This window comes from Microtus oregoni, unplaced genomic scaffold (genome assembly GCF_018167655.1).
Source record: "Microtus oregoni isolate MIOR12 unplaced genomic scaffold, Mior012 000022F_ref0000154, whole genome shotgun sequence".
Taxonomy (NCBI): Eukaryota; Metazoa; Chordata; class Mammalia; order Rodentia; family Cricetidae; genus Microtus; species Microtus oregoni.
Window position 1 is genome coordinate 7,200,511 of NW_024543081.1, and position 22,016 is coordinate 7,222,526.

Genomic DNA, 22,016 nt, shown 5'->3' on the forward strand with positions numbered 1-22,016 from the left:
CTTCCATGCCCATGCTCTGTGACACTATGACCTCTCTATAATACCCCAAGGTTTATAAGAGCATGTGTGTTGTGTGAACATGATTTCCCAAGCCTAGGTACTTTACACGCCAGGGAGAAAGGGCAGATCTCAGTGTGAGGACTGTGTGCCAGAAGGCAGTGTGCCAAGCAAACATTCTGGTAGAAACAGGATGTGAGAAAGTAGCCGACAACCATGATCACAGACTCAAGGGGTATGTGGCCCCAATGGCCACCTATCCATGCCATCCTAAAAAGGAGCTGGCTCTGATGAGGTGGTACATTGCCACATCATACAAACAGGACTCTGCATGGGACCAGGTCATTGTATCAACACACCAAAAGAGTTAGGGTCTGAGCTTGTCTGTCACTGTTTCTGGTGTCATATGTCTTCACCAAGCACCCATCAGAGTTAGTCAGCAGAAGCAGGGCAAAAACACTAAACAGTGGCTGGAGTCTCTGAGCCAAGGACAGAGCTGGTTGGAGGTCACTGGCTGGATGTGGGGGAAGGGGCTTTGACTCTGCCCTAGCTGGAACCCTTTTTCCCAGGGGAGGCTTCCCTGATCACAAAGCACTTCTCAGCTGAATGCTCAAAGGTTAGAGTGGAGCTGATTAAATTGCATTTGCATATGTATTCCCATTTTCAATATTCAAGGAATAAGAAAAACTTGCAATACTTTTTTAATAACTTAGACTTAATTCATATTTAGATCTGCCTTTGTGTGCAGCTGCTGGCTTTGTTGGTGGTGACAGAACAGACAGGGCTGTGGCAAGGGAGTGCTTGCTTATTATGCAGACCTCTCTAGACCTGCTGGGGGCTGGGCCAACAGGCCCCTCTGATGGGCTTTGCTCCTGGAGCAGAGAATGGTCCAGACTCATGGTATACTTTCTGCCTGGCATGAGGAAAATTATACAATCCTGCCTGGTGTGAAGGAAATGATACAATTCTGTTCACTTGGGGTCCCCAGAGGCTGCTAAGCCTGACAAAAAATGGGGTGTTCAAATAGGCTTGTAGCCCTCTGGACCAAGCACACACTGAAGGGAGAGACTTGGGTTGGCTTAGCTCAGACTGACAGCTTCAGGGAAAAGTCATTTTACCTCGTCAGCTCCAACTCCTGATGTGATGGAACGGCCCAGATGGTCACATCCCCGCACCCTCGGTTGGGAGGCTGCAATCAGGACAGGAGCTGCCCTTTATCCACATGCACCTGCTGTAATCCCACACAAGAGTGCCAGTATCTACAACACCTGAAACAGGTGATCAGAACCCCAGAGCGCATGGAGACCGTTCTTGTTGGAGGCAGTGTGTCACCGGGGATGGGTTTTGAGGTTTCAAAAGTCCATGCCAGGCCAAATGTCTCTTTCTTCCTGCTGCCTGTGGATCTAGTTGTAGAACTCTCGGCTACTTCCCTAGTACCATGTCTGCCTGTGTGCCACCAAAATCCTCACCATGATGATAGAGGACAAATCTCTGAAACTGTAAGAAAGCCCCAATTAAATGTTTTCTTTTATAAGAGTTTCTGTGGCCATGGTGTCTCTTCACAACAATAGAACAAAGACTAAGACACAGGAAGACTGTGGAAAGCTTAGATCAGGTTGGAGCCCCCAGTAACTCTGCAATCTGCTCTCTCAGCTCTGCCTTTAAGAATGTCAAAAGTGTGGTTTCTGCTGAGATTCTGACCTCTCACTCCACCAAGGAGCAAGAGCCACCATCAATTGCTGCAAAACTGCTCTCAAGCAACAGTGCATGATCCACCATGTGGATGGCATTAGGTGGGGTGCAAGCACAGTGCCGAGGGGCCATCATCCATCCTCCCAGAGTTCTGCTGCTTATGATCTCAGAGGGCAAATGAATGGCATGCCGCATGCCCCAGCTCTGAGTTGGTACAACTGAAGACAGGGAGGTCTTCCAGGTGGGGAGTGGAGAGAATAGCCATTGCACACAGGGCAGGGCATGGACACTGCCATAAGAAGCCTCCCTTTTCCCCATGCTCTTTCAGAACCTGGCACTGACATATTATGACTTAGAGTTTATGTCCCCTTGGTCATGGAATTCCTCAAAGTCCACTAGAAGTGATGCCCTAGTGATTTCCAAGGTGCCGCCATTAAGACAGGCACTTGGGTGAGCCTTCTCAGAATTCAGCTATCATGCTGTGGACACTTGAGCAGCCAGATACCCAGTGGAGAAAAACAAGCTCCAGCCTCAGCCCTCCAGGGCCCATGCTGCCCCAACTCAGCACACTGTCTGCTAGGTCGGTGAGCCATAGTCAGGGAGGACTCGGGCACAAGGCCAGTCACCTGCCATGCAGTCCCTGCTGAGCCTGAACAAACTGCACAAATGTGACCAAACAGCAGCTGTGATCTGAAGCCACTTAGCAGAAGCGTGGGGCGACAGAACAGAGCCTAATCCAGGTGGACTTGAGGGCTGCCTGAGCTGGTACTCTGTGAGGCGGATGGGGGCAGAGAGGCCTTTCTGGCTCTAGGAACCACTGCACAGCCACCAACCACCCTGTGTCAATCTGGCCTCAGGGCTGACCAGACTCCAAAAAAAGACACACATCCGCCACAATGATCTAACACTGAATGCTGAAATTGCTAAAGATCCAAATCTCTATAGCTAAAATCCCTAAAGTCTACATGCCTGAAAATCACAGCACTGAGAAATGAAAAGCCCATTGTTGAAATCTTCAAAGTTGCAATCCCCTGGGAGGGGCTACATAAGGGTAAGAGAGGAGGGGAGGCAGCTGGACTCTGGAGAAGGGAACAGCCATCAGTGTGGCCAAAACACACATCTCAGCCTAGAAATGTGTCTCAGGGAAGTCTGCATTTCCAAAGATAGAACTTCTCGAGATCTTGGTGCTTGTCTGACCCACTTCACAAATATGTTTAAGGTGATCCACCATGGTAGCTCAGAAGGCCTCAGAAACAAAGCTGCCCATATACAGTCATCACCCAGCAATATGCTTGTAACACTTGGCTTTCTGGCCAGTCTCTATGACTAGAGTTCACTGACTATGCCTTTAAACTACAACACTGCTGTACTATTCCCGAATATTAATACTCACAAATATGTTGTAGTCCATTCTGTTGTGTAAACTAGCCTATGAAGAGTTCTGTCGTGATTTTGTTTTTCAAATAAATCACCTTCTTAAAATACGTCTTTAGGAAGAATGTTTGAATTTTTCTAGAATTGCATTTCCAGGTCTTTGATCATTCAAGAGTTTAGACTTGGGGATTATGGGATATGGACTGTATCTTTGGAAATGATGGCATGAACTACCTGGTCCTGAGTTGGGTTCTACTGGTGAGAAGCAGCTGAGTGAGCTTAGGGAGCAGTGAAGCAAGAGAGGGTTGCTCTTTGATGCCCACCTTGGGGGAACTGACAGGAAAGTGGGTGACCCTAGGTTTGGGTGTGGAAATGAGAAGTACGCTGAGAGTGCTGGGTGACAGATAGCAGGGGTCAGAAACCAGGGCACTGGCCTAACAGAGCACTTGGAATTCCGTGTGCAACTACACTTGAGATCAACACTGATTCTATAACAGAGTGAGGGGCAAGTGCTGGCATCTGATGGTGCCTATCACTGAAAGCCACCCAGAAAGAGTGGTGGGACAGGAAGAAAAACAGCTTTATTTGAGACCAGGAACCAGTGTTGCCCAAAGGACCTTCCGGTACCTCTCTCCACCCCACCTCATAAGAATTATAGAGCATTGCCAGCCTTTTTCCTGCTTTCTATCAGGTCATGATTGACATCTATCATCACACCAACCTCACTCCTCACTCTACCAACAGAACTATGATGACATGCTCTGGGGGAGCACTAGGAACTATTTGGGAATAAAAAAAAACCATAAAATTCAGTTAGGACAAAGAAAACCCTGTCCCACTCTTACAAGACCACGTGGTTGGTTCTGGATGTCCTGTGTGGGTGGCAAAACACCCCAAGGTCAGCAGTCCTCATGCCTGAGAAGAACGCCCTGGTATTTGTTAAGACAGACCACAGGGTCACACGGAGCTGACACTGAGCACTGCATCTGCAGCACACTCAGGTGACACCAGGGAAGAAGCCCCACCAGTTCCCTCTGGGGACCAGTAGGGGCATGAGGGGCCCTGCCAGAGTGTTGTCTAGACTCAGGTTGGTGGGCAATGGCCCGAAAATTCTGAGCAGCATCATAATGAATAGACTCTGAGCAATGAAGGTGCCCCCTCCTGACAGCACAAAAGGACTGGTAAACTCAAGAGGGATGAGAAGAATCCAGACCAGAAAGGGACAGGCCACAAGTCCATGCTTATCCAACGTTCTAGAAGAGATAAAAATCAAAGACCACCAGTGGACAATGGTCTTTATTGAAAGGCTAAATAAGGGCTTTGGCACCACCCTAATACCTGGGCAGTGCGTGAGGTAGCCACGGTATAGACAACATACTGCTTAGGGCCTGGGGTCGAGGGCAAGAAGGGAAAACACCCTAGGGACCCCAAGAATAAACACAGAGACAAGAAAGAAAGGACCATAAGCAAGGCAGAAGAACTGAGGGAAGTGGGAGAAGGGCTGAGGACATGAGGAACATCTGAGAGGGAACCTTCATTCCTCTGTTTCCACAAAAACAGCTTCCAAGCATCTTCATGGAGGACAATAGCATAGGAGCAACCTCTCTTCCAGTTCATATTCACAAAATCTCAGAATTTATTTTAAGGGACCTGAATGTCCTTCAGGGGCTGCATATGGTTTTGAAGTGGGTAGACAAAGCCTCTTAAGGTTAATGGAAATGACGGTCTTTGCATCTGTTGACACAGAGACCTGAAAGGCCAGGCACCAATAGGAGGGGCCAGGCACGATCCACACCTGCACAGTAGAGAGCTCCCAGGGGTTCACGTGCTGACCCAGCTCCAACTCACACACTTGCCCTTTATGACAGCACTTCTCTGCTCTGTCAGTTGGTAATTATTTGCCTGGTGAACTTTCAGCAACTTTCTCCTAAGGAGAAAGCAGCCCTTAGCAGTTTCCCGGAAGTTAGTAGGGCCTGCTCCACTCAGTGGAGACATAGAAAGACTGGCTTTGAACAGCTTGGCTTCAGTGATAAGCGGACCTGACAAGCACATACAGAAACAGAACACCAACAGCCATGGCACAGCTGCCCCAGTCCTGACCCAGTGGGGCCTCTCCAGATCCTTGGATCCCCAGCAAAGGGGGCCAGTTCCATCTAGCCATGGATCTAGTTCACTCAAGCCAGAGGCACCCTTGCTCATCCTGACCACGGGAAGGCCTGCTAGCGCTCACATGTAGCTCAGCCGCAAGGCCCGGAGCAGTCATCACTTGTTACTTAAGAGCCCTGATCAGACATGGGTGAGTGTGCATTCTGTGGGCTCAGTGAGACCTATGCTAAGAGCTTCCACCTTAATCCCCAAGACCTCTTAACCCGCAACAGGACTTCTAAGTAACCTCACATGGATCCACCTGTCTAGGACCACTCTCCCCAACTCCTGCGGCCTGTTCCACTGCCTTTCTGATGGCCCTTCTGTAGTATGGATGGGATCTTTCTAACTTCTACACTCTATGCCTAAATGATCTCAGATCCCGGCTCTGGAATTATGAATGCCGAGAAGATAAATATCCTATCCGGGTGTATCTTAAAAGTACTCCCCACCTCAGAGTGCTAGGGACTGAACCAGGGCCTTGTACACACTAGGCAAACATTTTACCACTGAGTTATAACCCTGCCCCAAGGTTCTGAATTCAGTCTTTGTAAGAAAGAAGGCTGTACATATTGCCACAGTTACTACCACGGCTGTTTTCCCCCAACAACCATCCTCTGACCTTTTCGCTAGGGCAATTCTCGGCTCCAAGCAGCTCCTCTAGCCTGGTGGCCTGGAAACTCCCATAGTTCCTCCTGAGTATGAAGTCAGATGGTGATGGTGACAAAGACCAAGTCCCAAGAGTGATGTCAGCTGGGTGAGCAGAGCTCCAGCAGGGCGAGCACCTGTGCCGCGCCACATGCAATACATTGACCCTGACTCCTATGCGCCTTCTGAGACTCCTAAGCCACAGCAGTGTTTTAAGAGTGAGAAGTGAGAATTGGTCCTGACCCCCAAAGCCCTAAGAGAATATATACACCCCTGGGCTATGTCCAACACTAGTGTGCCTGTACAGGGTGATGATGAAGGAGAAGAGGAAGACTCCAAGGCCACTGACAGGCCACTGCCCTCTCTGCACTGCTCCAATGTGTCAGGGCTATTTGTTCCCGACCACAGTTCTCATCAGCTATCTCCCAGACCCTGCTGCTGGCCCCGCTACTTGACTTCAATCAGCAGCAAAGATCCATTCTCTTGTTTCCACATCCGAGAAGGGAAATGAATACCCAGACTCCAGCAGGCCTGTGCAGGAAGGGGAGCCACACTGTAGGAATGGCAATGAGCTGCCACTGGAAAGCTCTTGGCTGGGCCAGAAAAGAAGTGGAGTGGAGGGCCAGAAGCAGACGCTGAGAGGCAGGAGGGTAAAAAGGGAAACATGGTCCAGAGAAGAGTAAGGCTGGGTATAGCACAGACCAGGGAAAATTGCATCTCTACAATCCCAATGATGTCCACGACCAATGACATGATAGCTGCTTGTGGTGGCTGTCAGCTTGGTGAGCCTGCTACAGTGGTAACTGCCACCTCCCATGTGTGGGATGACGCTTCAGCATCGGCTGTACGTCCTGCCAACACTTTCCTCTTTCTCCAAGCAGTACCCACCTGTGCCCCCAGCTTCTCTCCTCTCAGCCAGGTGCTGGTCATGCTGGGATTCTGCTATTACCAAGTAGTTCTGCAGAGCTGAGAGATCTGCAGAAGTGGCTACTTCTCAGGGGACCTCGGACCATACACCAGGTCTTAGCACTTTTAAGGTAAGTGAGAATATGCCAGGGTCTTTGCAAAGAGTCTCAGTTTCCTCATCCTAACATGGAGAAGCAATCGCCTCACAGCACAGCTCCTTATTGTTCAACATTCCCAGGACTTCATTTGCTCCTGATAGTATGAGAGAGTTCTCAGGTTCCCATTCCATCAACTGTGTCCTATGCCTGCAAGAACACAAGGGACCCTGTTTCAATGCCAGGAGGCTGCTTCAGCGAGGTTAGTAAGGTGACTCTTCCCACAGCGAATACACTGCTCATGGGGGAGGGGTGTGCACCAGAGTGGCCCCACACAGTAACCGGCACTATTCAGATCTATTCAACAGGGGGTCTCTTTCCCCAGTGTCTGGGCTCTATTACACTCCACTCTGTGATGCGTGATGTCATGATGGCTTAGAAGAAGCCGTGCGGGACACCTGTTGGGAGTTCCAGGCACTGAATGAGACGCACACACTGGCCTGCTCCTATCAGGACTAGCTTGTTGCGTTCAACATTCAAGTGCAGAGCCTTGTTCAGCATCTGGATGCTAACTCCAATGCTCAGTGACAGTAAGGCAGCAGCTGGTCACCCCTGGCCTAGGAATAGAAGCCAAGCACCCATGAGGCAGAGCTGTGTCACAACAGGGAGACAAACGGAGTTCTGGCCTTATCCTCCTGGCCATTAACAAAATGTCACAGAAAAACAGACCAGAAACCTTGAGAATCCTTCCCACATGGGCTATGCCAGGCTAAGCTCCCAGAAGCAGCTCTTGGTTTAGCTTTCCCAGCACATAAAGATGAAGGTGATTTTCAAGCTCAAGGGGTGCTGGAGGAAGAGTCTCTAAATCAGGACGACGTGGACAGAAGGCACCCAGTGCATGATGCTGGAGGAGGCTCTCCTGCCTCCATGCAGGGTTTGGGGACTGCACCACTCCTACCATTCCCTAGGAACAGCAGTTTTTCTCAGACCCTGGCTTGGGACAGAATAAAGCAGCTCTCCTTCCTCTCCCTTGGCCAGGGGTTCAGAGTATTAGGAGCATGAGTGACAGGCAGGGACATGGGATCTCAAGTTACCAGGAGAGAGAAGAAAAAGTGTAGAAGGCGGCACACATGAGCTGATGCAGGGAGAGGAGCTGTGGGTGGCCCTGAACCCTAGGGAATATTCAGTTCGTAGTTACCAGCTGCCCTCTCCTCAAGGCTGGCAGCTGTCCTCAGAACAATCTGGATGTAAAGATGGTCCTGCCTTTGGGTCTTGACCTTTGTCTAATGTACTGAGCATTGTTTCTTCTCTGGCCCCAGGAGACAGTACTGTTCCAAGCTTCAGGTAGCACCTGTTCAGAGGGGCAGCCCACATCTGTGCTGTGACCGAGGATAGCAGAGAGCTAACATCATGATGATGCTGACCTCAGTTAGTGACAACAGACCATTTGATCATCCATTGAGGTTATGTAGATCTTAAAGTCACTTTACAATGAGACAGGTTCATATAGATGCATGATCACTATGTGGGACCAGCCCTTAGCTCCCTTTCCCACTGTACACAGGATTTGTGTCCCAGGAGCCATGTTTTGGTAATAACTGCAGATCTAGGACTCTTGAGATAGCCAGGAGGCATCCAAACCTCAAGTGGACCCTACTTCAGCTTTTTCTTGTGATTACTTAGTCCTCTAGGCTGGGAGCAAACAACCCTTGCACATACAGAAAGCAAGGAAGCCATTCAGCTTACCAAGAGGAAGTCAAGCCTAATGGCCTAAGGGAGAAACAAGGATGGAAACGTGAAGCCTCGTCCACTCCATGCCGAATGCTGATATCTGTGCCTAGAGAAGTCCTCATGGAGGCAACGGAACAGAGCTCCGAACAGGACCAAGAGAAGAAGTGCAGAAGCAGGAGGTTAGTAGGAACTTGTAACAGCAGCCCCATGAAGATGGGAACACACATCACCTAAAAGCACAGGACAGATTGCACGTATCATCCCTCAAAGCGGAGTTCTACAGGCCCTCTGTAAGCTACTGGCTCATGTCTGGTCCCAAGTACACAGCAGATCAATCTTTTGTCTCTTCCTGTTCTCATGAGGACTGCCTGGCTATCTACAGTGACATTCCTGTCACTGTAAATATAGATCAGTGGCTTGTGAAAGGCAGACATATCTGTGTCCTCCTCCTCAGTGTCCCAGCATGACACCCATGGAGGGTGACTGGATTCTTCAGGAGTATGTGTTAAATCTCTGGCCACACAGAATGCAATAATTCTTCTTAAAGCATATGGTTCTTATTTAGGACGCAGCCCTAGTTATTATTCTTCATATGTTCACCTTTCTAATCATGCTGGGAATCTCTCAGGCTGTTCATTTTTAGCAGAGGGATAGGACCTTGGTATAGGGGAGTGGCTAGCTCCCTGGAGGAGTGACCTGCTTGTAACCTGTGCTCAGGAGAAGCAGCCCCACACATGCCAGAAACTAAGTCCTCCTCTGGGGCTTCCTCTCACAGCCCTGACTTTCTTGAATCCTTTGCCCAGATGTCTAAAAAAGTTAAATAAGTTGCTTGGTCACTCTTCAGATAAAATTTGCATGAATACATCATCTCAAAGATTATTAGAAACAGGACAGGACAAAGTCCTTGTGACATCACCTCTAGCATTCCTCACTCCTGCAGAACAAACCCACATGACAACCAGCCATTCATAGTCCTGGATAGAGGAATCCTGGGCCCAGGTCCTAGGAGATCACCAATTCATTTTAGCTCTAAACCTCTTCACTGAACACACAAGGTGAGTGCACAGGCTTTCAGAGGCCCAAGCCCTATGACATCAGCAGCCCAAGCATAGACAAACTTCTGTTTCAGACCACTGCTGCCAGGCACACAGACATCAAAACCAATGCTTACAGGGGAACCCAGCCATCAAATGCAGGCACCCTGTGTGCTCTAGGCTTTCTTCCCTTGATCACGTGTGCTCTATTGCCTACTGCACATAGGGTGGGGTAGCCCCTCCCATTGGTCTTTACTTTGCCCTCATCAGTGACCCTGGCATCTCCTTATGCAGTCCTCACACAAACTTGATAGACAGGAATTAAGAGGCTTTCCCAGAGGTTCTGTGGTTTGTCAGAGACCCACATGGCCAGGGTTTCTCCATGGAGCAGTGACCCCACCTGCAGATGTTCCTAGCAGGTTACAAACTGAGCTGCTTGAGAGTTCTATGGGGATATCACCTAGAGATGTCCACACTGAAGCTACAAAGTCCCCAAGCTCTTCTCAGATTTGCAAACATAAGCAGGCTTTCCTAACCATTCCACACAACAGAATAAGGAGTCTGAGGACCTTTCACTCAGCTCCATAGAGCCAGGCCTCAACAGAACAGCCTGTTGTCCCCATTCCTGGACCTTACTGTCATTTTAAAAAGACACTTGCATTAAAATTCTCTCTCCTGTGGATGAAACCAGGCACACATACATAACATCACATGGACAGCACCTCATGTACTCCACCCAGGGAATGTTGCCATCTTCCCAAGGGGCTCTTGCCACCATCACAGCAATAAGCCTCCTTCTGCCATTTTCTTCTAAACCCCTTGCTACGGAGTCTTGAGATTCCCAAGCCCAGAGCTGCTTCCTAATGACTTCTGCCATATACTTTTGAGAATCAGAGGCTATTGGGGGTGGAGGAGGGGGGTCTTAGAAGCAGAGTATAAGGATCGTGGGACATGATCAGGATGCCCAATGAGCCTTGGGTCCCATCCAGTTCTCCACATCTGCTGTTTCTCAGATGAGCAGCAAGCACTGACCCTTCCACAAGAGGCTGTGGTAAGAGACCACAGAGGTCAAAGCTAGTGACCCAATTATTCTGGTATCTACTTCCTGGTTGGTTGTCTAGTACACAATAGGACCTCCTTGAGGGCCTCCAAAGCGATGTGCCAGAAAGCTAACTTGATAAAAGTGGGGCCTTGATAAGTGGATACTTTTCACTACCCAATTACAAAATAGCATAACCATTCAATTCGCCTCCAGAATTAGCTACTATTCTTGTCTAGTTTAAAGTAAGTACAAAGAAATGCATTTGGAGTGGTCACAATAGATTGCCACATAGCACCTGCGAATGATGCTACAGGAGTTCCCGAGCCCCAAACACAACAAAATTGGAGATCAAAATAGGGAGAAGAATGGCAAAGCCCGAAGGGTACTCCAGACACACCCTAATCTGGCCTCTTATTTTCCAGGACACAGGGCAGGCTGCTTCTGCTGCTCTCAAGGGGTAGGCTCACCCTCTCTGGCTCCGCCCTGCAAACATAACAGCAGTGGGTCCATTCTTGCTGAGTGTTCTGTTTCTAAATCCTCACCAGACTGACAGTGATATATGCTCGCTTCCTGTAGGCGGGTAGACATGAAGAGCCTGCACTCTCAAATCTTAATGGACTTATGAAAAAGTGTGTTGTAAGGAGACCTGCTTCCTCAGGCTTATTAGATTAGCCCAATCCACCAGTTCCAATGCCACCTAAGTCACAGAGCCAGTGCTGAGGCACCTAGGAGGTCCAGGAATCATGATGGCTGTCCACTGGGCACAGCTAAGGACATGGCAGGCTAGGAGCCTGTCCTCAACCCTGGACCTGAGGTGCTCTGACAAAGCCATACTTGGTCATGCCTCAGGCCACACCAGCTGTGACTACCATGAAATGCACAACCCAGCACAGTCACCTCATTGGACCTACTCTGTGTGGCAGACTGAGCACAAGTTTCCTATCCTTAGTACCCCACTATGTCTCCTGCTCAACTCCCTAGACAGATGAGGCGTCTGCCCAAGCTGCCAGTGCCTGCCTAGGTCATCGCAACATGTATGGCTGATTCTGTCATGTAAACCCTTCCCAGGCCAGCTGTGAGCTGCTGGGTAGGAGTGCTTGCTCAGATACCATGATGTTGTGCCATGACCTTATACAGGCTCTCCACAGAACAGGTGTCATGTTATAGATGACAGTGGGAACACGGGGTTGGGTGGATGTCAACAGCAGACATGCCTCCTAGGAGCTCAGAAGAACACTGGAAACAACTTAAACCAACTTCATGGGCTAATGCTGACAGGCTGAACCCACTGTGAAGTGACTTCTGAGAGTCTTCCACCTCCTACACCCCAGTCCAACCTCTGTCAAAATCATTTCCTTCAAGAACTGCTATCTGGGGCAGAGCTCTGTGAATCACACAAACTCTGTAGCATAAGCAATGGTGACTCCACAGTTCCCAGGACCAGGAATCTGCCATTCAGTTTTCAGGGCTTTTCATAGCTACGGTGGAGGTGTCAGCAAGGACTGCGAGTCTCTCAAAGATGGCTCTGTCTTCTAGTCCACTCACATGGTTGGTGGTGGTCTAGGGTTCCAGGCGGCTAGGAACACAATTCTTCACCCTGTGGAAGGCTCTAAGGAGCAACTTATCATAAGTCAGTGTCAATGCAAACAGGGAAGTCTCAACTACGAAGAGTGTTCTCTATCTAGTCTCAAGCCTAGTCCACACCAAAGAAGGGACCATTCTAGATGCTTCCTGCACACCTAGACTCATTCCAACCCCTGAGCACAGCCTTTGTACAAAGAGGCTGGCACACAGAAGCACATTGGGGGGGGCACCCGCTCTATATATCCCACCATTGCTGACTACCACCACATGACGAATGTCCAAATGTGAGTGACCCCATCCTTTAAAGCCTTTCTAGCAATTCTGTCTATGTACTGACCTCACCCCCTCCCTAGAATGCTTGCTTCATCAGCTCCATCCTCACCAGGCTCCTGCAACACGAAATGTTCTTCACAGATATCCTATAGTAACTTAACCACACAGTTCCCGGTTGGCCACCTTCCCATGAGACCTGCCTGGCTCTGGAGGTCTTCTACAGCATTGTCCCTAACACCTGAGACAAAGGCAGTGACAAGAGCATCTGCTTTGTAGCCAGGCTCTTACACTGGCACATGAGCCCTGTCTACAGTACTCCCCAGGACCGGAGACTCAGGAAAGGATTGACTAATATGTGTCAACTGGGTGGCTCACGGATCCCCAAGACTTTCCTAAGAGTACCTGGACATAGGCTAAGTGCACGGAGGCCCTGACTCCAGCTGCCTTCCAATCCACCTCTCCCTGGAATGGTGAAAGTGGCAGTGAGGACAATAAATAAGATGGGGATACTTCCCCTAAGATGTGAGAAAGGAGCAGGTGCGAGAAGACACAGTTGGAGCAGCAGAACAGGACAGTCTTCATCAAATGACCATCTGAACGTACCACCTTTTGTGCAGGCAGAAAGCTATGTGTCCCCCACAAGGAAGAGCAGTCTGCGGAGCATGGAAGAGTAAAACGAGGACAATATGGGCTGGCTAGATTGGCTGGGCTGGCAAGCACAATGGCCTGGGGTTGGGTTAACTGAACTTCACAGTTGCAGCCCAGCACCCAAGGGACAAATTCCAGAGTTGCTCTTATGTGAAGGGCTTAATCTGAGGGGGTGGTGCTTCTGGCAAGCCTGGATCCATGCTCTATGGAGCACCTCAAAAGAGGCTTTCATAGGGTGAAAAGCTGGTGCCAGCTGCTGTGATAGACTGCAGGAAACCCTGAGAGGACACATGTCTACATGCCCATGCTTGTGCCATCCTAAGACAGTTCATCCATTTCCTGGCCACAGTCTCATCCAGGGCCGGAGGCAGGGTTCTTATCAATAGCCTTTTCCATGACCTGTGTCCCAAGCGAATCTTAAGCCACACTGTAAGGATGATCCTGTCAATAAACGCCCAGATACAAAGAATGACTGCTCAACTTTTGTCTGAGGATGACTGTGTGATCCCTTGCCAGAAAAGGCAGTACAATCCCAAGGCTACTCAGGCCTGGAAAATGGGAACATCCTGATTTTTAAGATGGGGAAAAGGCTTATGACCAGGGTCAGGTCAGTTCAAGAATGAGCTCATGGTACAAATGAGTTAATTTGTGACAAAATTAAATTGCAGGAAAATTAATGCAATGAATAGGTCATGAGTATACTCAAAGACTGAATGACACCTGAGCACTTCAGGGAAACAGTGCAGGACACTGGTGAGCTGATCCGTCTTCTGTCTGCTGAGGTGTGATTGACTCAATTCCTGCCTTATTCATAATGGGACAGAATTACAAGGAACTCTGAGCTTAATGAGCAGGGCCTGGGTCATGAATGGCCTAAGCAATCACGGGAATGAGAGCATTTGCAATTTACAGGATATTAAGTTTTGTTTCCTGTCACCCAGCAGAGAGCCAATCGATGCACCCGACTGACAGCTACTTTAGCCAAGCAGCTCCAGGTAAGGCTTTATTTCCCAGTTAATATTACTGAATGAGAATTCTACAGTTGCCATGTCCTGGATAGAAAATCTACAAATCAAGAGCATGCTCTGCCATTAAAAGCAGCCAACGACACAGCCCATGGAACATTATCGCACATGCCTCCATGACAGCACCCCAGAACACAGGCGGCAGAGCACACAGCAGGGCGATTTTGATACCGTATGCATATTAGCACTTGTCTCATTGCTCAGTGAAACACCCAACAAAAGCAGCTTGAGGAAGGAAGGGTTTGCTCTGGCTCACGGTTCAAGGGGACAGGCTACCAGGCTGGGGAAGTCTCAGTGGCAGGAGTGGGCTAGTCACATGGCATGTGTGGTCAGGAAGTAGAGAGCAGTGGATGCAGGGGCTCAGATCACCGTCACCTTTTCATTTAGTCTGTCAGTTGGGGTAAGTCTTCCAACCTCAAGCTAACCTACATACATCCTCATAGACTTGCCCAGAGACTAGCCTAATGTAAATACCCTCACCAGCAGACCTAGAGGCTAACCTCTAGGTAATTCTAGAGCCTGTCAAGTTGACCAAACTAACCATCATAGTAAGTATTGGGGGAAAAACAAAACAGATATCCACAAAACCCATATATCCAGTATGGGGCACACAACACACCACCAGTATCTAGAACAAAGGGTGATGCTATCATCCAAGAGGATTCCAAGCTCAGGCAGAGATAGTAGACACAGGGCCCAACAGCACTCTGGTCTGTGGGAAAGATGAGCGCCCATTGTCCTGTGAGTTGCTAAACCAAAGATACCCTAAAGACTTAGTCTTGCTGTGCAAGGGCCCTACCTCCACCAAGCTCTGTGTGCCCATGTGCAATGTCCTTATCCATGTGTGTGCCCATCCAAAGCCTGGACACATGCCACCTTGTGCTGACACCTGCTACCTGGAGCCCTGTCTTCTAGCCCTGCCCCCAGCACCATTGCAGTGCCCACTTTGCAAAGCCCTGGCACACAGCCCACTAAGGGCTCTCACAGCAGAGAGGACTTGACTCTTCTACTGTAAGGAAGAAAACTAACCTGGTGCTTCTTTCCTTGCCCTCTGGGGAGATCCGATGCCTCACCCCGGGCCATGGTGCCTATGGCTGCTGCTGAAAGGCAATACCCACCCCCACAGCACAGGTCAGCTTCAGCAGGCCTCATACACAGAATGAAAAGAGGCTAGAATAAGCAGTGGACACTCAAGGGAGCCAAGGCGGCTTCTTCCGGAAAACTCAATCTCCTGAAGACATGAATTTCATCAAAATTGGTGAAGAGTGGAAAATTTCATATTGGGCTGCATCTGTCAGAGGATTTCTTTAAATCTTTATTGTAAGTAACTCAAAACACAGACAACGTGTGAGTCCCTCCCGAGTGTGAAGTTTCTGGAAGAGTTGCTCGGATGTACACAGAAGGTACATGATTACTTGGCCACACTTACAGTTTGACTCTGCTTAAAATGTAAATTGCCAGCGAGAATGGAGAGACTGTGGCCAACCAGCTGGTGTGCAATCAGGTGACAAGGAGAACATTATAAAGTCCTCTTCCTGTTCTACATAGTCAGGTGACAGGAACACCAGGGCTAGACATTTTAAAGATTTTGTTGCATGGAGAGGATACTCTGCAGGGAATCCAGTACAGAAGGAGGCAGGGCAGGGACAGGGCCATGGGGTGGGGGCTCACCTGGTAGGTGTCCCACAGGCGGATGGTGCAGCGCAGGGGCAATTCCCTCATCAGCAGGTTGTTCATCCAGCGGAAGGCAAACTGCAGGTATCGCACTTCGTGCCCATCCAGATGGCGGTGAACTCGCTCTGCACAACACAAGCACAGGCTGTCAGGGAGCCTCAGGGAAAAAGAACCAGTTCCACCAACAAAGGACTCCACAGTCCGCTCTTCAAGAAGAAAACAAATAAGGGGCTGGAGAGATAACTCAGATGTTAAGAGCACTCATTGCTCTTACAGAGGATCTGGGTTCAACGTCCAGCACCCAGACGGCAGTTCACAACCATTCCAGTTCTGGTTCCACAACCCCATATCCTTTTCTGACCTATGGGGCACCAGGCACACACATGGTGCACACTCATACAAAGTACCCACACACATAAAAATGAGTAATTTTTTTAAAAGAGAATAACGAGGGTAACAATGATGGTAATAATGATGATGATTCAAAGAGTAACAGCTGTGTCAGGTACATGTGCACATTTGGGGGTCTTTACACCCCAAAACCCAGGAAGAGAAGAGAACCCATATTCATGGGGAGCACAAATTAAGAAGCACATGGCTCCAGAGGTGAGTGCCAGTCTCTAGGGTGAAGGGGTTAAAACAGATGAGGAACTGGGCCATCAAGCTCCTAGAGACTCCATCCTCACCCAGGTATCATCCCACCTGCACCCAGACCTAGCAAACCTGTCCCTGTGCAGACCAGGCAGCCTCTAGGTGCAGGCTGAAGTACTAAAAACTAGGCTTCCCAAAGAGCCAGGCTCCACCAAACTGTTCCCAAAGCAAGGACCCTGTTAGTTCGAGTTACTACTGTTGAGATGGGACATCATGAACAACAGCAACGCGAGGAGAGAAGGGTTTATTTCACTCCCAGTTCATCATCGAAGGCAGGTGCTGATACAGAGACCATAGAGGTGTTCTGCTTACTGGTTTGTTCACCATGGCTTGCTCAGCCTGCTTTCTTACACAACCCAGGACCACCAGCTCAAGGATAACACCACCCACAATAGGCTGGGCACTTCCCATAAATCACTAAGAAAATACCTTGGAGCCAGATCTTAAGGAGGCAGTTTCTCAATTGAGGTTCTCTCTTTTTAGAAAACTCTAGTTTGTATCAAGTTGATATAAAACTAGTCGCCACAAACCCCTACCAGTTAGCTACTGGCTATGCCTCAGAAGAAAGACTTTCCCAAACACTGAAGGAGAAACCCTGTCCTGCATCTGCCCTGCATCTCACAAATGATCCTTGCATGTCAGGGTAAGAATGGACACACTTAGCCAGGCTGCCGTGACTGGGAGGCAGTCAGGCCCACAAGAGGTTATGATATGAGCTGACCCTAGAAAAGTAAGGCCTCAGCACTAAGGCAGTTCCTGCACTCTCTGCTCACTGCTGTCCTCAGCTGACCAGAACGCAGGCTGGGACATGATGCTCATAGGGCTGGGTCATAGTTTGATGGTGCTTTGAACCCTCAGGGTCCATGTGCTGGAGGCTGGGTCCTTGTACGTAGTGGAAGAGGCAGTGAAACCTTTAAGAACTATGGCCTTGGAGGAGTCCTTATGTTAAGGAACTGCTCTCAGAAAAGACTAATGTAGTTCTCATGGCATCCTGGTTGTTCTCACAAAAGGGCTGTTACAAAAGAAAAGCCTGGTCGCTTTCTGTCCTCTTTGGCTCCTGTTCTGCAGAGTGAGCTGTCTGTCTCACAATTTATCACCACTGTGATGCCACCTGTCCTCATCAGAGGTGAACTGATGCCAATGTCCTGTGCCTGAATTTCTGGAGCTGAGCTAAATTAACCTCTTTTTCTTATAAATAAGCAGATTCCAGTATTTCATTATAGTATCACCAAACAGACTAATATAGGTTGGTCTGGTGGAGAAAGCTTAGGGATAAAGCCACTGTTGATACTGGGAAGTAGAAGGCAATCCAAGCTGAGTGGAAACAAGGTGGCGCATAACTAGAGTGGAGCTGATGAAAATGGCATGTTCCCTCCAGTCTTCACGGAGGCTGGAGCAAGCACGCACTAAGAAAGCAACTGTCCTACGACTTTAAGGACAGAGTTCAGGAAGAGGAATGACGGCTCTGAGGCCCCCAGAAAAGGACACTGGGTAGGGTGATGGCCCTATGACCCCAGGAAAGGGCTCTTGGACTAAAAAGCAGAAAGACCTTGTGGTCCCTGTATATCTGCCACATGCTGCTTCTGCAGGAAAAGATCTAAGAACCCGGGTCCCACATACAGCAGAGAAAGACCCTACCATACTGCTGGGCAGTGGGGCTGCCTGCGTCATAGCCCTGCCAGTTGGTGACAGTCACTACGGATGCTCAGCTTGCACACAGGAGTTTGTCTGGATTCTGTTTACTAAAGATGTCTGGCACAGGCCTGTGCTAACAGGACTACTAGACTTCCAAATTCTAAATAGGTAAAAAATTACTGCAAGCCTGAAATTAGCTGTAGTTACTAAACTGACAGAAAGATCCAAGGGCCCAAGTGACTCTTCATGCCAGCAACCTGTGCAGTTCCCCAAGGACACATCCTGCTGGGACAGCAGCAGCCTCGGCTGTGGCCCAGTGCACTGAAGCAGGGCACTGCAGTTGATGTGAAACTCAAATCTGATGAACACTTGCAAACCTGCAGCAGTTTAGAAAATGACTGAATTTACTCAACAGGGTTCTTTCCACACAGGAGCACAAGGAATGAGCTTTCAGGGATATGCGGGTGGCTGCTTGGGGAGGCCCAGGGATGGGGGCAGCACTGGGGAGGAAAGAACAGGCAATGAGGGCAGGTGCCCTAGTTCCACTGCCCCCTTCCAGTCACAGTGATCCACTGTTTTCAGGCTACAGCGGTCTCACCTCTACCTTCACTAGTTAGCAGCTCTTCGGCTGTCCTGGAGGCAACAGCGCGGAGGTCAGCAGCCACTTCCCATCATCCTCAGATGACTCACTGGGTGCCCACAAGCACCGTCAGGTCTTCACGGCTAGACCCAGCTTTCCTAAGAGCAGAGAGGGTCTCTTTGGAGACTCTCTGTGTTAAAGGAACAGCTGATGCTAGAGCTCAGAAAAGGTAAAGGGGAAAAAACAAGCACAGCCCGCTATGCTGGCCACGTGCTGCCTTTAGTATCAGCAGCCCACCCACAGGGAAGGTCAGACTCTTGGGACCTGGAAAACAAACAGTTCTAACATGCAACCCAGAAGTAGGCAACACCTTCCTAAGACAAACTGGGCAGAAACAGCTCTAAAAAATTAAACACATATTTCTGGACTATCTCTCATTGGAGTAACCTAGCAGAAAAGTGGAAAACTCAACCCTTCTTCCCCTATTCAAGGGACCAGCAAGCCGCAGCCCCCACCCCCAGGTAAGCTGACTTGGTAAGGGGCAGGTTCTACCAGGAGTGCATGATAGGCCCCAGGTGTGGTCACTTCCCTTTACAGAGCACCAGCCCTGCAGAATGACAACACTGACAGCGATAACCACATAGGACACAGGTCAACCCTACAGGGGGAGGCCTGCTGTGCATCAGTCCACAGCGAGAATACAAAAGGGGCCTTCCACACAGGGCTGCCTTCAAAACCCAGCCACTGGAGGGTAGGCTGCTCCTGTCCTCCAAGAGCCAAGCAGAACAAGTCTGGAGCCTCTCAGCTGCCCATGTCACCAGGCTTCTGAGCACTTGGCCTTCACTCCTGCTCAGCATGGGACCTTAAACTCCTGAGTTTGCTAAAAGACAAACACCACAACATGAGACCATGAGGACCTCTGTGACGGTCTATGGCCAATGTTCTGCTGGGTGTCCTAAAGACTGCCATGTGAAACCACTGACTCCAGCAGATGGAATGTCCACCCTGGAGCTACCTGGGCAGTGTCCTTGTTCACAGGGAAGTGGCCATTTTTCACTGACTGCATGCTACTCGGGGAATGAATGATAAAGAGGACCAGCCACCAGCTCTTCAGTCAGCTCCTAATGTGTACAATGAGTCTCAGGGAGGGACTCCTATTTTGAATGTGGTGTAAGATGGACCACTAAACTCTGGACATGACTTCCGACTTCCATACATTAGAGCTGCCAGTGTGTGCTGAAATGACTCATTTCTCCTGTTTCATAAGCGGCCATGAGCACACACTCTCTCACTGATACAGGAATCTCATCTGGTCAGCAATAATTCCAAAACCAGAATTTTCATTTCACTGGTAATCAGAGTTCAAGCATAATGAACAACTGGGCAGATATAATTACTATCATCTTTCAAGCCAACATGTCCTGTGTGGCAGGGCAAGGTGCACTATTGTAAAGTCTATCAGAAGGGACAGTAGCCACAGCCTGCAGAGTGCTCTCCTCTGTGTTCAATAGTGGGCCCATGGGCTGAAATTCCACCAAAAACATCTAGTCTTCAGGACTGAAAATGCGGGCAAATTATGCAAGCACACTGCATCCTGGAGTTCCCACTACAAGTTAGCAGTATTGACATGGGACCAGGCAACAAAGATTTATTTGCGCAAAGAGCACACACAATGGCCCACTTTTAGATACCTGACAAAGAAATCTTTTAATCCCATGCTGAGCTGAGGGCAGACTGAACACCGCCCACTTTTGTTGGGTCTGGCTTGAATGGGTTTTGATTAAAGGGAAAGATTCCAATCCTCTCATCAGTTAGGAGGATAAAAAAGAACAGAAGCAAGAGCAACCAAAAGTCAACACAGAGCTCTGCAATGGAGAAGCTGCTTCTTTACAGCACAAAAAGTCAGGTCCCAAATGGGTGCTGCACCTAGTACACCTGCCAGCCAGAGAACCTGGGGACCTGCTGTGACAGGATAAGGGGCTGAACCAAGAGTCAGAGAGGAAGCCCAAAGCCACACTAGAGGTGATGACAGCAACAACTCTTCCCCCTCCTCCCCCTGCACCAGAATGACCAAAAAAGCTTGCTCTCAGCAATGCCAGTGAATCAACCTCCAGCAGAGTGTGCTCAGAAAAATGACAGGAGGGCTGGAAGTGGGAGAAGAGTCAACAAAGGTGGCCGATAGGAAGTAAGGGCTCTGGCGGCACACAGGCCAGGGCTGGGCAAACCAGGGCTATGGAGATCAGGACCCAAGAGATCAGGGCTGTGCATACCAGGGCTCTGGGGACCAGGCCTAAGCAAAGCGGTCTACCTACCAAGAGTAAACAGGAGTACACCTTACCAGCTCAGGGCTCCAGTCCAGGAAGGGGGTTCTCACTCCCTCCTGGCCTAAAAGTGTAGAAGAGAGGAGCAAGGCCCAATGGATGGACTGAAAGGCAGCTGGGCCAGCCCTAAAGCATGAGCCAGGCTTCATCTGGCTCCTGGGATAATCTGGTTCAGGAAAATGAGAGTGTGGGGCAGTGCCTGTGAGCACAAGTGAGCTGTACTGCCACACATGAGCTCCAACACTTCCACAAACACACTACACTCTAATAACGGTCAGATAACCTCCTCTGGAAAAAAAAAATTCTTTTCCTCAGAAATTGTAATGGAAATCAATAGGAAGTGAGATTTATTTTAAAAATTTTAACACCATTTTCAGAAATGTGCTGATCAGGCAAAGAAAGAAATCCCAACATCCTCACTGCTACTCCTGAGCCAAGAGCTCTGAATCTCAGCTGATCCCAGGACCAGAGAGGCTGAAGGGGCTTCCGTCCCTCAGAAGCAGCAGAGCCAGGAAAGCTGGCTTCCCAGAGGTGCATCTGCAGCCTCTCAGAAGCTGCCACCTGCTCTGTGATGAGTTTCAACAGACCCTATGCCTGGTCCTGACAGGACGCCCTGAAAACCTTGCAAGGTCTCATTATACCAGTAGGGTTCCTGGTGGGTACTAGAGAATTCCGGGATGGGGCTGGCCACCTAAAACCGGAAGCTTTGTTGGTCCCTGGAAAGGAGAGAGGAGCTGGAAGGTGAGTGCCACTATGCACCCAAAATGCACTTGCCACACCCACAACGTACATCATCAGAGCTCTCAGCAGCCAACTTTGTGGAGTCCCCTAGGAGGCTAGAACTATGATACAATGGAGAGGTGGTGGTCCTGATACCACAGGGATGGGGATGAAGCACCGCAGAACCACACCTCTACCCTATGCATCTCTTCGTTGGGTTAATCTCCCTGGCCCATGCCCC

The 22,016-nt window shown here is 49.4% G+C and overlaps 1 protein-coding gene across 1 annotated transcript in view; it reads right to left on the reverse strand.

Moving 5' to 3' along the window:
* Tbc1d22a (TBC1 domain family member 22A) overlaps positions 1 to 22,016 on the reverse strand; it is a 300,861-nt gene that overhangs the window by 89,735 nt on the left and 189,110 nt on the right. Inside the window, exon 11 of the mRNA XM_041672324.1 lies at positions 15,866 to 15,993. Coding sequence (XP_041528258.1) covers positions 15,866 to 15,993 — 128 coding nt within the window. The remainder of the gene's footprint in view (positions 1 to 15,865; positions 15,994 to 22,016) is intronic.